We start from the raw sequence: 16,517 nt of genomic DNA, 5'->3' as shown, positions 1-16,517 counted from the left end.
TCAAGACACTGTGTGGGCACAAACTTTGCACTGTGCAACGATCATGGCAGTGATAGATGAAAAAGGACAAAAGGGAAGGAAAAAAAAGATTGATATGCAAATAATTTAAGATTTTCCATGCAGAAATTTCAGAAAAGAAAATATTTATGAACAAGATTTTTTTCAAGCATTTTCAGTTGTGTCTACTCTGAAATGAAAATGTAGATCCTTGAACAACACATTGTCTCAAGAGTTTTGTTATTTATTTCCAAAGTTATGGAGTTAGTTTGTATTTGCAAAATTACCTTGGTAATGTTTCCACATCCTGAATTTGCATTTTTTTGAGCAACTTGAAAATATCTTCAGACACTATCGATAAACCGTGTTACTATGGAAAATCTATTACTTCATGTGATAGATGTCAACTGTACTTTCCTGCCGGTGAAATTATTACCAACAGAGGAATAATGATTGATTCTGTTGTCTAGGGAGGGTTAGCCGAAAGAAAATGTATTAATGGAGGGATGAAATGAAGGCTAAAATTCATCCTAATACATCCTACAATGCTTCATAATGTTCTAGTGTTTTCTTTTTTCCTGTTTCTTTAAAGCTTTAACACAACATGTTTTCTGTGGGTTGGCTTGATAGTGATTGTGTGTGATATAAGCCTTGATCAAATTAGCAAGTTTTCTCATTCTTTGTGCTCAGAGCAAGTATGTCAAGTTGCATAATGGTTTACACAATGTGCCTGAAAGGTATACCTTACAACTGCAAACACCTAAACGGTTTTCAAAAGCACACAGCAATATCAATATTAATCTAGTTCTCAAGCATTTAATTGAGCCGACTACACTTGTCAGCCAAAGGTGCAAAGCCTTGTTTCACAGTTAACATTCATCTGAACATCTTGAGTCAAAATACTGGAAATGTGGATTTTGAGATTCCTTTAATTAGAACTTCACTAAATTTTCAAGGCCAGAAGTGAACACTTCTTTCTGAAATTTCAGTAGTTGACTATTCTACTCAGAAATGGAAGCTCTAATGCAGTACTTCATATGCCTATGACTAGCATCTTGAAAAACTATACAACCTTCTGTGGGTACTGATGTATTTGATCAGTATCTGGGCAAAAGCAGGCAGATTCTCAGCAGGCATTTTTGTTTTCCAATGACATTTAATTTGATTGAAAAACGTGAGCTTTTTTAGTAGTACATACTTTGAGTATGATTATGGTCATAACCTCAGATGATCTGTAAATTGGAGTTTTCTCTGAAGATTAGCCCGTTTTGATTGTGTTAATATGGACATCTATTCTAATCAGCTCTGTGTGTGTGCTGCTGGGTGACACAGAGTATATTATTTTTTTTTTAATGCTTTACATTTCTCTTAATTTAAAAGTGGGGTTTATCTTTAGGCAGTAACACAAAGCCATTTATTTTTCTGGTTTTCATGATTTAGAAAGAAAGTGCATGCAAAAATACATTTTTGATATATTATAATTATACATTTGCAGAACTAAATTGAATTTTTTTAAAAACTTTCTTACTAGGACAAAATTTTGTTTCTGAAAGATTTAGAACAATTTCTGTTTGTCAGTATGATAGTACAGATGACATTTCTATTCAGCAAGTTTCTCACTTGCTGGGAGTACAGACTTCCTAATTAGCACGCAGCATACTTGTGTTAGGTAAGGTAGAGTTGTTAAATGTTTTATACCATAATCATAGCTATGTATTAAAATTATCAAATTACAGACATCAGAGCACAGTTGGATTTCTATAAACAAAAATTAAGTCATTTGAAGATTTTTTTAATAAAATCCTAAAATGCTAGGAAAATTGGATAAGATTATCATATCCTATAGTGATGACAACGTTTGAGTTGGAAAGCAGGAATTTTAATTAAAAACACTTTGAGGCCTGGAAAATGTTTTTGGGGGGTTTATTTTTTATAGTATAACCGTAATTATTTAATATGCATAACGTATGTTCCTGTTTAGCTTTTATTATGTTAATACAACTATGTTATCTAAAAATGTCCATCATAGCTTCTAAATAAACTGAGAGTGGTTACTGGGAGGTTTTTTAAGCACAAATCAAAGCAATTGATGCATGGTCATTGAGGAAAAAATCTAGATACACAGAAATTACAAATGTAAGTACATTTTTGTGGGACTTTTTCAACTGTTGTTATGATCTGCAGGCTTTACCAGTTGTAACACGTGCTTTTTTGTTAACTTGCTGATGTGTAAAAGAGTACTTTGAACTTATATAAAGGCCAATGGTAGATAGCTTTTCAGCAGCAAGATATATACATGTATACATACTTGTTTGGTTTTGGATAACTATGTTTTTAAAACTCTGAGCAGTCTCTGAAGGTTAAGATGAAAAAGATGTTGAGGAAAAAAATCTCCATTGGCTGGAGAACATCGATGCTAAAATGTCCCCTATTGATGTGATAATTTGAGAAACAAAGTAGACTGCTTGATGCTTCCTTCCCATGCCAAGTCAAGAACTCCTCCCTGACTCATGGCTGTTGGTTTCCTTAATGAAACCCACGTCTGAATCCACAGGTAAACTGAATAACTTCACATTATGCTTGTGGATGAAAATTCCCATATCTGCTACCCATAAATAAATTTTTAAAAAATATTAAAAAAAAAAAAAAAAAGTAAAACACCCTGTCTTCACTTTTTAATTCCTGGTTTTAAATATACATATCCTATAGTTTGCAATTTTAGACAGGGTACTCTCCAGTGTTTGAAAGCACACAAGATTAGATGCATATAAACAATTTCCATGTGTATTCTCCTTTCACCAGGCAGGTTAAAGTGTCGTCTGTTTTGAATGTCCAGAGGAGAGTGTCCAAATGTAAAATAATAATAAAAATATAAATTAAAAATGTACATGACCTAACGCTACTGTAGTATCATCAGTTGTTAAGGTGAACAGGCATTAACTCGTGCAGTTCTTCAACCTTATTAACTTGATATATTATCCTAACTGGAGACTATTAAATAAATAGTTTTCAATACAACCTATTTTTTTCCTATCTACTGTATTATTTATGTGTTTCTTTTTTGGTATCCTTTTTCTTCTAGAAGGTGTTCATCTTCACTAGAGATACTAGCTTGGTGAAAAAAAATATGAAGATCATACTAAATGAAGTCTTTTTCTGTTTAGTGACATATTAGTAGGTTGTTCTTCATCAGCGTTAACAGTGTAGTACTCTTAAAGGTGGTGACTGAACCCAAGGATCCACTCCTCTCTAGAGCCTAGGCTTGTTAATTAGATTTATATAGCTATGTATGTTAGTCAGTCTTAAGGTAATTAGATAGGGATGCAATCTTCCTTTGCAGCAGAGGCATTTAGGTCCATTTCTGACTAATACAACCATGGAAACTGCTCTTTGCAATGTTTATTCAAATTAACACTTGCAGGGAGAATGTTTTTCTCTCCATTTCCCTCTTCGCTATTTAAGCTGAAAGCTGTTGTCAACACAAAAGCATACTTACTGAAATTGTTCATGAGCAGACTTGCAATTTAAATAATGTACTTAACTGTTGTAGAGGAAAAGTGGCAGAGCATTCTTCCATTTTAAAAGTTTGCAAAGATACTGATTTTTCTGGTTTTGCAGCAGAACTGAATGCTTTGCTGCCTGGACTGATGATGACACAGGAAATCCCTCTCAGCTCTGAATTTTATACATTTTTATTCTCTCTGACGCATACTGTTTTGCCATACTTCCTGTCATCTTGTTCCAGCATGCTTTTTGCACCCAGTTTTCTGTTCCTAGACAATTTACTCATGTCATCTTAGCCAGCTTACTGGAGATCAGCGTCTTAGTTGTGATTCATGTGCTGTTTGGAACAAAATACCAGACCTAGCATATGCAAACTGCGGTTCTTAAGAAGCCTCATAGCATAGAGAACCAGGCAGAAATGTGAGTCTCTGGAAGGAATAACTGGCACTTGGCTTATCTGGCAACACTAGGTCACTCCTATAAAAAAGTTTACTTCCATGTGTCACTACTGAATTTACGATGTTGTCAATGTATTGCATTGGAGAGTAAGATCCAGTTGGCAGCAACCATCTCACTGCATGTCCCCCCCCTGCCTCTCCTTTTACCTTCTCTTCACACCCCCATGCTTTAAAGTAGTATCCTTACCTCTTGGGGCAACTCCTAGGTCATGGTTTTACTCAAAAGTTGTGAGATCTGTCAAAAGCAAGTGCCACCTCTGAAATTATTCTGTTGCCCGCAGTTGTCTTTAGCGATAAAAAAGGAGCTGTTGACATTTTGATGGCTTCAGAAAATACCATGCTGCGCTACAGCAATAACACCAGTAATAAAAGTTCAAGTGAAAATTCTTGCTATCACTGTAGGAGGATAAAAAAGGTATGACAGTACATTATCTGATGGTCACTGATAAAATGAAGCAGTCACCATGTTTTGCTGTCATGCTTATTGAGCCATTCTACAATAATGCTCTGCTGCTTCACTACTCGGTCATTGTACCTCCTATGTCTCTTCACTTATCAAAGAGAAGTATCTGAATTCTTCACCCATATTTAACTAGAAGTGCTGGGATGGAATATTCACATGTGAATGCAATTTCATGTCCTTCTTTAAGTATGGACTTTACTCAACAGGAACCCTTAAAAGAACAAGCTGCTTCTTCATTGCACTGTTTTAAAACAAAACATTTAGCCTCTGTGTTTCTGATGGGTTGGCCATGCCGATTACAGTATTCATTAAAGAATCCTGGTGTTGTTTTGAAACATCTTCAAGATCACACACTACAGTAATTCATTAAGAACAAGAGAAATATTGGCAATATCTTTTCAAGTGACCTTTGAAAATGGCTAAGTGGGAAGTAACTTTCACTGGTGATTCTGCTGGAGTAAAAATTGGCATGGTTTTCCTTGTAAGTAGCCAAGCAGCAAGAAAATGCACTTTTGTCTCAGAACCTGCTGCCCTGGCAGCTGCCTCTGTGGTGTTGGGTAGAGAAGGTGATCTGTAAGCAGAGCTTCGAGAGAAACAATTTCGGATTTCATTGTTTGTGTTTGGGCTGTTGTTTGGTCATATTTGTCTGCATAGAAGAGGCATTTTGAGCTAGGTTAAGTGTTTGTGTATCTGTTTGTCTCTCCATAAGTTCTTAGGCATGTATAGGAGTAAACTTGTCTTCTTTGGTTTGGGACTATTCTTTTGATATGACATTTGCTATATGTGGAGCCAGAGACAATGAACAAGGAATCAGTTCATCTTCTGTGTCATTAAGATTCATTCTGTTTGTGGATTCAAAACCATATTTGGTTACATTAGTGTAATCCTGAAATACTGCTCAGAATTGTTTTGAATTATTTGGAGATTCCATAGCTCTCTAATTTTAGAGAGCACTTTAATTTACCTTAAAATTTTTGCATGCCCCAAGGCCCTCCTTTTATTTTGGCAGTATAGTAAAGAGAAAGTTTGAAAGAATTGTCATCAGTGTAAACCAAAACCACCTCAGGCAACTAAATGCATGCCTTTTGCTATTTTGTAGTTCATTAACTACTCTTGTTATGCCTCCCCCCTCCCCTTGGCCACCTACCTCCACCCATCCCCCTGTGTTGTCGTCGTCTGTCCGTCCCCCCCCCCCCCCCCCCAAAAAAAAAATCAACCCCAAAACCAACCAAAAAACCAAACCCCAACACTAAGGAAATAAGCACACCACAATAAAAATGCTAATAAAGGGAGTAATTCCCAATGGACCTTAAAAGACAGCATCTGTAACCCCGATAGAAATGCCAGTCAGCTTTTTTTGATGTAAAGCATCTGTCTCCAACAGGAAATGAAAGCAGGCCTGTTTCTCCTTTAAAGTCTCTGAAGTAGTAGGTGGTGTCATTTGTTATACAGTGCGACAAGTCCCATGTTATTGCGCTGGTAGCTGCTGACTGCCTTTGTTAATGTACTGAAAAATTTTATCAGCTGTCTTTAATAAAAGACAATGTATGTGAAAAAAAAAACCTGTAGTAAATGTCTCTTGCTCTCTTGTCCTCAGACCATTATCTATAGCTTTCAAGAGAGTGATGGCACTGATATATAATCTTGCAGTCACCCAAAATTCTTGCAACTGGTACAATAAACCATAGATACTGGGGTGGCTAATACCCTAGAAAGTTAGAGAGCAGTCTCTGAAATCCTGTGCACTTCCTCATTTGAAACATGAAGGGGTTGGAAGGAACTTTCAGCACTACCTGAAATAAGTTATCGGTTCACACATTCCACGGATACATTTGTTTAAAGCATTAATGTCCTAAAATGTCTTGAGTCTCCAGGAAATCGGGAATGACATGTAGAAGTTGGAAAATGTCAAGTTCGGTTAAAAGGTGTGCAGCGAGTTCTTTCTCTAGATGTTTTTGTTGCTTGCTCTAGTGAAATGATATATCACATTAAAGGCATGGTGGCAGAAGAGTTTTCTTAGCTAGGCATATAGTCTTATATATATGACGTTCTCTAGAGTACTTGATTAGTACCATACACATACCATATTTTCAGGGGTGTGTGAAGGAAGTGGAGAGGAATTCTGGAAGCCATATGAAACAACTGTGTTACTTCCCACACAATAAGTTTGTGGATGCTGTAGAATTAGCCCTGAGCACATTTTAATGTGTGTCTTATTTAGTATGAGTCATTCTAGGTATAACATTTTTCAGTCCTTAATCATTGTAAGCTTTGCCTGGATGCAAAAATACGCACATGTTTATATTTCAAGTGAGGAGACAGTTCTCTGTCAGTAACTGTGCTCTTGAAAAAAGCTGTTTGATTCATAAACTCTCATTAGACAAATAAGGAGCACAAATTTGGGTAATGAACCATCTTACTCATGATTTGAGAAAATTCTCTCAATCTTATGTCTAAAAATAAATGAATAAATAACATATGTGGATATTTAGACAGCCATCCATATACAGCGGGGCTGTTTTCTGATCATTCTTCACTTACATCACTGCAAAAAACCCAGAACATCCGTAATTAAGGGGTGTATTATTCCATTATAAAATAGTATGCAAGACTGGCACTGTCAAGGTGGAGCTATGGTAATGTGGCTGCTGATATGTGTTGTCCATAGCAAAGATTACCTTTCAGGGCCTTGTTTTTCCTTCTCTGTATGGAATATTACTGAAAAGGAAATTTTGGAGAGTGTGTAAATGGGAAAACTTTGTAAAATCCAGCTGGTTTTGTTTTGATCTGATTTCTTAGTAGAATGAAGTGACTGATTTAGGGGTGGTGGAAATAATCTGTCAGGATAAAAGCAAGAAAAAAATAAATCTAAAAATAACATATTCAGATTCCACTGTGTTAACATTATGAAGTTTACAATAGGGAGGGCTGAACTTGTTTTGTTTTGCTTGATTTTGAAAGTCTGGAAGCCAGTTGTGAAAATTTAATGTGTCACAATTCCTTGAATTTTTGTGATGCATGTGTTAATAGGTGAAAAGAATCAGGAAGAAAGCTGGAAAAAAAAAAAAGAAATATTTTTAGGATATAAAAATTGATATTTTTCTGAACAACATTTCCATCACAAAATTTAGGTTTTGGACACAAGAATTGTGAGGGGAGGAGGGGGTTTGAAGATTGATTCAGAAGGATAAGAGTAATGAGTTTAACTTGCTAGTTGGAGAGGCTTGGAACATAGGTAAGTCTTCCTCATCCTAATGACTTCCTACTACCACATCAGTCTGGGAGGCCAGTTCTAGTGTGTATTTTATTTGCCTTCTACCTACCATATTTTTCTGAAGTTATTGTCACTGAAGGGCTTCTAAAGCAAACCAGCGCCCCCACATAGTAGTCTGAAGCCAAGTTTCCATGTGGCTTCACATTTTGAATAATGCATCTTGATCCGAACACTGGTGAGTAGTGTCCTGAAACACTTACCCTCTGAGGCAAAATTAATGTGTCTTGGAAAGTGAGCGTTCCTGAAGCTCATTGAAATTGATAGTGACCCAAGGGAAGAACCATAGTGAACTTTGTGTAGAACTTTCCCCCTCTTTTTCTTTGAAATGCAAGGTACTGGTTTGGCAAATGCCTTTCCTGTGCTCTTACTAGCATGTGAATACCTTAGGTACTTGCAAAAAGGTAGGTTAGACTGTTCTCTTCAGCTTCATAAACCTGCTTTTCTGCCCTTGTAATATTTGTTAACTCCAGTAACTAGGCATATTTAATTATCATGAACAACCTATTACTTCATAATAAAATAATCTAAAGATGAAAAATTAAAAACAAGGAACAGTCTGCTTTCACTAAAGATGGAAAAATTGTTAGTAACATAAGAAGCTTTTCAACATATTTGTTATGAAATTTTCACATCTTTGTTATTAAAATAGCATGTGTTTCCACCACTGTTAATTTTATTCAGTTGTTCATTAAGAAATAATTGCCACGGCCTGAATTTAAATGGATATCGTAAGACCCCTGAATCTGGGAACAGATTGTATTTTCTACTAGTTATAATTAAGACAAAGAGAAAAAGGGGATGAATTCCAACGTGTTAACTGTTCCCAACGATTATAAACTCTTTACTGGCAATGGGTTGAATTAAAACTAAATTCCTGTCTTTAATCCAGTCTTGGATTACTTTAATTTTCTCTTGGAAACTGTGCTATGCTGACATTACCACATGTAAAGCTTTATGAGGTCTGTGTTTTCTCATTAAATAGAGAAGTCTATGTCTGTAGACACCAGAGCTTGCCCTGTTTAAAGCATAAAGTATACAGCAGCTGTTCAGCAACTTTTTCTTGTTATCTCTATTTGCTTAAATTGGTAAATTGCTTCCATGAAAAGTCTGCAAACATAAGGGAATAATTTGCTTAAGTGGAAGAAGATAGTCTGAAAAGAAAAACTGAAAATGCTCCTAATATTTCCCCTTCCTTTTTCTTTGTACCAGTATCCAGCTGCCCTAATGAATCTTGGAGCCATTCTTCATCTGAATGGTAAACTGAAAGAGGCTGAAGAAAACTACCTCCTTGCTCTTCAACTTAAACCTGATGATGTCATCACTCAGTCCAATCTTCGCAAACTGTGGAATATCATGGAGAAACAAGGTTTGAAGACATCCAAACCATGATGATAAAAACTCTGAACATTTTTTTTCTTAAGTTGATTAAAACCATGAACTAGAATTTCCACAGAGCTACCCGATCAGAAAACTCATTGGACTTGACTGCAAGGATCAGAGGTCTTAATTGCTGCTAAGAGAAGCTATTCTGCTTTTTTGGCATAAGTTTTTTTCGCTAGATAAATAGAAAAAGGGAGACTTTGAGATATTCATGAAGGACTTGTTGCCCCACAAAAAATAGTTAGAACCATAGTACTTGAGAGAAGGTGTTTTGGCATATTTGATAATTGCAAATCCCATATTGCTCACTTTCAGGTGTGTATTTGGAATGTATACTGTCATAGAAATACTAAGGGAAAATTGTACAGTATACATTAAACCATATGGGAGTAAAAGTGGTAATAGTAGGTTAAAGTATTTTGCTGATACTGTAACTCATTAAAATGTATACTAAATCCAGTGTGTTTGCAGTTTGTCTTAATGCTGCTGTATCTCACTTTAGGACCACTTGCTTACCAATTTCACAGCTTATATAGCCTTTTTTTTTTTTTTTCAAACCTGTCACGTGATTAGATGACAGCGTTAAAAATTGTTTACTTGAGAATATGCATATTATTTCAGCTGGTTAAGTTTTAATGCAGTGTTCTTGAGATACACAGTCAAATGGCTGTGGGCTAGACAGAATGAGCAAGGAACCACCCATATTCTTCTACATCAGGTGTGTATGTAGAGCGGTTAAAAAACAACAAAAAAAAAGTCCAAAAGTTTGGAGTTGTGATTTAGCAATACAAGCAAGACTGATATTTGCCCTGATATCAAATGGATGTGGTCAGACTTCTGTCTTCAGAAAAAAAAAAAAACCAAAAAAAACACAACCCCCCCCCCCCAACAAGTATTATATAATGATGTGTTTGATTCTCTTTACATTGCTGTCAGATAAGACCAACTTTGAAAACTTTGAACTGTCTGCCTACAATATTTCTGCAATAACTCAGCCAAGTGAGATTCGAAAATATTAGTGCTTGGATATGCTACAAATGAGACTTCATGAGCAACTCTGAGAAAAGGGAATGTTACACATTGGTGAGGCTAGCAAATAACTGAAGGGACTTGATTAGATCATGCTTAAAACAGTGTAGATCAAGACAAATCTGTAAAGGGGGTTGTCAGTTACTTTTCACAGTGATGGTGTTTTAAAAAATATTTCCTATTCAGATTCTAACCAAATATTAGCATTCTGTTTGTATTCTGACATGCGCTAGCAGCAGAGCTGTCAAATATCTAAATATGCTTTTGGTGAGATTCAATTTATTTTTGTTTCAGAATGATTTGGCCTATTTACTGTTTTAGTCTTCAGTTTTTAAATGTAAAAATAATTTATTTTAAATTGCAGTGTATTGAAGCTTTAGTCAGTTTTTTCCAGGCCATTTGTTAACAGCTTTCTTTCTTTGGAATAAGTATTATTGCTTGTAAGAAAATTTACTATTTCATTTAATGACCTGTTGGTATCTGCTTCAGTGTTCTTTTCATAATGATAGATACAATGTTTAAGTGGTAGAGCACCTTGAACTGAAGCTTCTTCAGGATCTTCTGTTAAAAACTTTATTACTGAGAAAGGGTTTGTGTTTGGGGTTTTTTTTGTTTTCTTTTCTTTTCGTTTTCTTTTGCTTTTGAACTGTTGAGCACCATTCCAGCAAAAGCGTAGAGAAGAATACTTTGCTGTATTTATTTATTTATTACTTGATTGCAGCAACATTACCTGCCATTAACACAACAGTCTGTAAGTGTTACTATTCTTTTATTTGTTTTTCCTTGCATTTTTTGTGGTTAGTGTGTGTACCTAATGGGAAAGGGGATGCTTGAGTTATACTGTACCTTATTGGTCATTCTCCCCTTACACCTGGATTTTAAATCTGTATTGACGTAGATTGGAGAGTAGCTGTTTTGAAGTCAGTATAGTAAAAAATTGTAGTCGTGTGTGTTTCTTTTTCTTTCCTCTTGCTCGCTAAAATACCGTAAGTTGCTAAGTTTACAACTGGCCTGCCAGAAGGGCCAGAGGGGCAAGATCGTTTGGTTTTGTGGAGTGTGTCAAGTTTTTCTCGAATAATGTTATAGCTGGAAAAGCAAAATTGAAGGGTCAAAAGTTGAATTTCTACTTTATCATTGAAACCAGTGTTAGAATACAATGGTAGCTTGAAAGTATTCTCCTGCTTTACTGATTTTCTGGAAAAAATATAGAATTAATTAGATAGCAAATGTAACTGAATTCAGTATAAAACTGTGGTACCCTGCAGCTTTATTTGCTCAACAGCCATCAAGCTTTGATGGCTTCTTGGTCTTAACCATTCACTATGTTATTTGTTTCCTTCAACCTGTACTCATTCTTGTTTAGTAATTTTTATTCGTTGCACAAAGGGGGGAAAAGGGGGAGCACTCCTGTGATGCAGTGTCAAGCTTGCATTGATAAATGTTTTTATTGTTTCTTTAAAAAAAAAAAAAAAGAAAGAAAAGAAAGAAAAAAGGACTAGCGCAAATTTAACAAGAATGTCCCTGAACACATTTTTTTAATATAGGTCTGGGCTTGATAACTTTCTTCTTTTGGGATAAATTTAAAACATGTTTAAAATATGTCTCTCTGCTCAGGGATTTATGGCAGATTATTGCAGACAGTGCTAAAAAGAAAATTAAAGAGCACAAGACAAGTTTACTAAATTAAAATTTTATTTTTTGAAAAACTGTTATTTGTATAAATTATCAGATTTGTAGGCTTTCCTTTTTGTAGAAATAATTGTTTATGTGCCAGATAAGAGAATTTCAATTTTGTTTTCAATAATAAAGCATTGATAACTAATACACTGTGCATTCCTTTATCTGTTACTGTAACAACAATTTCTAAAAAAAATTATTCTAATTTAATGAGTTATATTGACTGTGTTATATATGGGAGAACTATACACTGTAAGCAGAGTACAACCTATCACAGCTGGCTTTCTTCTGTACTCTATTGCAATTATACTTCAGCTGATATTTTCGAAAGTGTTCTCTGGAAGCATTTTTTAATATTTCTGCTCACTAAATCTAGCCAAAGGACTATGGAAACTATTATATTTGATCTTTGTTTCTAAAATCTGTGGGCATAAAAGCAGATGAATAAGATATATTAATAGATCATTTTTATATTGACATACAAACATGATGTCAGTAAAAACATTTCTAATGTCTAATTGGCTACAAAAGCTGGAAAGAAGACTTCGCTTATGTACGTGGCCTTTTTAGTGTCTGAGATCACCTTTCTCTTGTGCTGCAATGTCACATGATCCGTTTCAAATTTGCTGCCTTCCTGTGCAGGAGATGTCATGAAGTACTTGACCTTTCAGTTTCCTCTTAATCTTCTATGGACAGAGCCGCCTTAGCTCAGTGGACCTAATACTAATATTTTTATACCTTTCTAGTTCTGTTGCATTCAGGTCCTATGCATTGATAGGTTTGCTCTAGAGCTGAAAAACATTCATGGACATGAGCAGAGCACTAGAGAAGCTTGGGTCACTGATTTCCAAACTCAACTGTCATCCCTTATTTTTATCAAAGGTCATGCTTTGCCTTCAGATGTGGTCATTCCTTGCCTAAATAGGTTTTGATGAAATGGGAGACGATGAACACAGAGTATGCAAAGAATAAGCTGTTCTGTGTCACTCCTTTCTCAGGGAAATAGTCTAAACATGTGCTTGAATGCCTGCTCTAGCATCTTCCCCCTAAACCCTTCTCTGCAAGATCCTGTTCTGCTTGCCTGTTTTGCCGATTGACTTAATACCAAGCAAAAATTAATTCCAAATCAAATGCAAGAATAAATGCAGTTTATTATATTACAATACAATAAAGGAAAATAGCGTGCAATATGATAAAAGGAAACAGTACTAGTTATTATGCACAATATGATAAAAAAGTAATAAGAGCAAAGCATCAAATCATTACTTCAAAGCATTACAGAGACTAAGAAAAGGATACATCATCAATTACCACCCTAACATCATTGGGACCCACACTTCGGCTGGGAAGCCCCATTGCAGCTGGCGCCAGGAGTCTCTCCATAACTGGGAAGATTCCTATGTGGTGTGTCCACCTGTAGGTGAGGCTTCTGGCCCAGTCCTGGAACTTGCCACCTTTGTACTCAGTGAATAACAAAACCAGTTTACAGACCTAGTGTGTGCAAACTTTTAAGTTTATGCTAAGTGCAGTCATGCACTATCTCATGGTTCGTAAGGCTCACACACACACCAGGGATGTTGTACAGATGCCTGAGCATGATGGAGTTACCGCCATGACACAGCTGCACACAGTATTTATTGTCTGGATGGTCCTGCCCACATCTGGCTTGTTCTGGGGGCTCAAGACAAACACCACCTGCACATTAAATTTGTCCTTGAGCTCCTTGAGCTCAATGTCCAAGTTAAATGATTCCTAGTTAAAGGCAAAGACTTTTTCATAAGCAGGAATCAATTTAATAAATTTTCACCACACTGCCTTGTGTTGTGCTTCCGATGTTTCTGTTCTTGTAAGCATCACACTTTTCAGGCAGCAGATACCTGATACCTCTCCATTTCTGATGGAGGCACACGATGGCTCTGCAGTGGCTTTTTAGCCCTGCCATCTTACACAGGCCAATCTGACCTTGCTCTCTGTAGCTGGCACAGATGGCTGTATTACTTCTGAGATTTAGACTAGTGTAAAGGTAAGGCACTAAACTATTCTCTGTAAATATACCAGCTCACTTGGGTCTCGCTTGGGACTTTTTGTTGTAGACATTCCCGTAGCAGCTTTGCCTGGCAGGGTTGAACGCAGGCAGCATGAGCGAGACTTTGCCTCCAGTTCAAGTGTGAGAACGGTCACTGAGAGTGGAATTACTATGTTTACTTTGCTGCATCCCCAAGGGTTGCAAAGGAGAGATTTTAATGAGAGAACCTGGAGATTTAGAAATAAGCGATGGGAAATCTAAAGGGAATCCTATATAACCATTTACCTTTTTGAAACTTCTGTTTCTGGTCCTTATAAATAAAATAGAGACCCCACTCAGATATTCTACAGGCTTTCTCAGCTGGGCTGAACCTGCATTTGGAAAAGTCCCTGCCTTGCTTCACATGGACACTGAACATTTAATCTCCCTGGGATTCAGTAGTGTGACATTGGAAGAATGTGTTTAAAGGAATAGAATACATCCAATGTTATACAGTGGGTGAGGAGGGAGGTGTCAGGGAGGAGATGCAGTCATGTTTATGAAAATGAGTAAGAATTTTAGAGGGACAGACTTTATTCTGACAACAAAGAAGGAATCCCAAGATCAAGTTATGCTAGGATCAGCTATGGGAAAGGGTATGCATCAGTAAATTAAAAACAAACAATCAAACAACCCAAAAGCAATACAGAATTGAAAAAATTCTAAGTTCTTTTGGTATAATAATAATTCAAAACCAAACATTATGAACTGGAAATGCTGGCCTCAGAAGACAGTGTAATAGAGTACAGGAGACACAATATGTTCTCCATTGTCCTGGTTTTGGCTGGGATAGAGTTAATTGTCTTCCTAGAAGCTGGTATAGTGCTGTGGTTTGGATTTAGTATGAAAATAATATTGATAACACACTGATGTTTTAGTTGTTGCTGAGCAGTGCTTACACCAAGTCAAGGACTTTTCAGCTACTCACACTGCTCTACCAGCCAGGATGCTGGAGTGCACAGGAAGTTGGGCTGGCACACAGCCAGGGCAGCTGATCCAGACTGACCAAAGGGATATTCCATACCATATGATGTCATGCTCAGCATATAAACTAGGGGGAAAGCTGGCTGGGGGGAGCTGCTGTTGGGGAACAAGTTGAGCATCAGTTGGTTGGTGGTGAGCAATTGTTTTTCTTTTGCATCACTTGTTTTTCTTGGGGCTTATTCTTCTCTTTTTTGTTGTTATTTTCCTTTTCATCACTATTATGATTTTTAATCAAAATTATTATACTGTTCTTATTACAACCCAGAAGTTTTCTTACTTTCACCCCTCCAATTCTCTCTTCCATCCCACAGGGGGGTGCAGTGAGCAAGCAGCTGTGTGGGGCTTAGTTGCCAGTTGGTTTGAAAGTCTTGAGTGTGTGCCTCAAGTTACACCACTTGGTTAGAAAACTTTTACAGTTGAATTTGTGTTCATATTTCAAATTGATGTTTTTCCCTTCCCCATATATTCTTTATCATATTTACCCTTTTGTGCACTGGCTCTGGTGGTGCCACAGTTCTAGAGTCAGACAGCTCTGAAGGTTACATAGGAGGAAGCATTTCAGAAGGGCAGAAACATCACAATGGATCTTCTAGAAAGGAGTAAGGTAAAATAGATTAAATCATGCATGCTTGCTGTATATTCATTTATTTTGAATATAGTTTCAGTGACAAAGTGTAATTACATTTGCTTACTGAAATTCTTTAGCTTACAGATATTTCTGTGCAAGGCTGGAAGTTTAAATTATTGTTTATATTCACAAATTTCTGTCAGTTTGTGTGCATTTGAGCACAAATTAATGTTTTATAAACCTTTAAGATTTCATTTTGAAGAAACAGGTGTGGAAGCCACATGCGGTGAGAACAGTTGTGGGTTTGGGTTTTTTTGTTTGATAGAGCTTGTGCATGAGCCTACCTTTCCTTGAATCACCGGTCCCTTAGCTGCTGACATTCTATTTTTGTTTGGATATTTTTGTTTTTCTGAAACTCTGAACCTGATTGTATGAAGCAGTATCTCTGCAGAGTTTGAATAGTTTAAGCCACAGGTTCTGTTTCAAGCTAAGCAGAAATGGATATTGGCTTTGATGGCTAAACTTGAGTTCAGTTTTGATTTCAGGAATGATTTAACCCAGGTGAACAGATTTTTCAACCCAATAATACAGTGGTTTGCTGCACCAAGTAATCCAGAAAGTAGAGATTATTTGAGAGGCTTCCTTTGTTTCTTCTCTAGATATTTTTTTCCTGTCAGCAAAGCAATTTTTGTCCTTTTCTAGAGAAAATTAAATTTTATATTGTCTCTAATTATCTTAAAACAGATGTTCCTGCATGCTCAGGATTTTTCTTTATTACAATGAGAAATTAAATTCACATAGAATTGATTTATATATTGTCATGTTTGTTGCAACCACAACCATAATTTTCTTTACAGTACATGAGTGTATAATACAGTCTATTGTTCCTTATATTAAATCAATTCCCTCTTCTGTTTTCTATTCAATATGCAAAGCCAATCACTGCAACAAAGAGTCACTTGCACACCCACTGGTTTCTGGAATCCAGCCTTGATTTTCCTGTTGTGGCAGTGAATATTTTTATATGACAACATGAAGATGTAGGATATTAGAAAATATGTCTTATTCTTGCTGTAGAATAGGATCTTTTCTTTCTTCTCAACCACCATCATTTCATA

At 36.2% G+C, this 16,517-nt stretch overlaps 1 protein-coding gene across 2 annotated transcripts in view; it reads left to right on the top strand.

Annotated features, from left to right (window-relative positions):
* The window catches only part of TMTC2 (transmembrane O-mannosyltransferase targeting cadherins 2), a 254,058-nt gene extending 242,472 nt beyond the window's left edge, over positions 1 to 11,586 (top strand). For both annotated transcript variants that reach the window (XM_056341389.1, XM_056341390.1), the window contains one exon: positions 8,906 to 11,586. In XM_056341389.1, the coding sequence (XP_056197364.1) occupies positions 8,906 to 9,085 (180 nt within the window). In that variant the 3' untranslated portion in view covers positions 9,086 to 11,586. The remainder of the gene's footprint in view (positions 1 to 8,905) is intronic.
* Positions 11,587 to 16,517: the final 4,931 nt, after the last annotated feature.

The sequence above is a fragment of the Falco biarmicus genome, chromosome 5, assembly GCF_023638135.1.
Source record: "Falco biarmicus isolate bFalBia1 chromosome 5, bFalBia1.pri, whole genome shotgun sequence".
Lineage (NCBI taxonomy): Eukaryota > Metazoa > Chordata > Aves > Falconiformes > Falconidae > Falco > Falco biarmicus.
The sequence above is the reverse complement of the archived record's forward strand: the minus strand, read 5'-3'. Positions and strand labels throughout refer to the sequence as shown.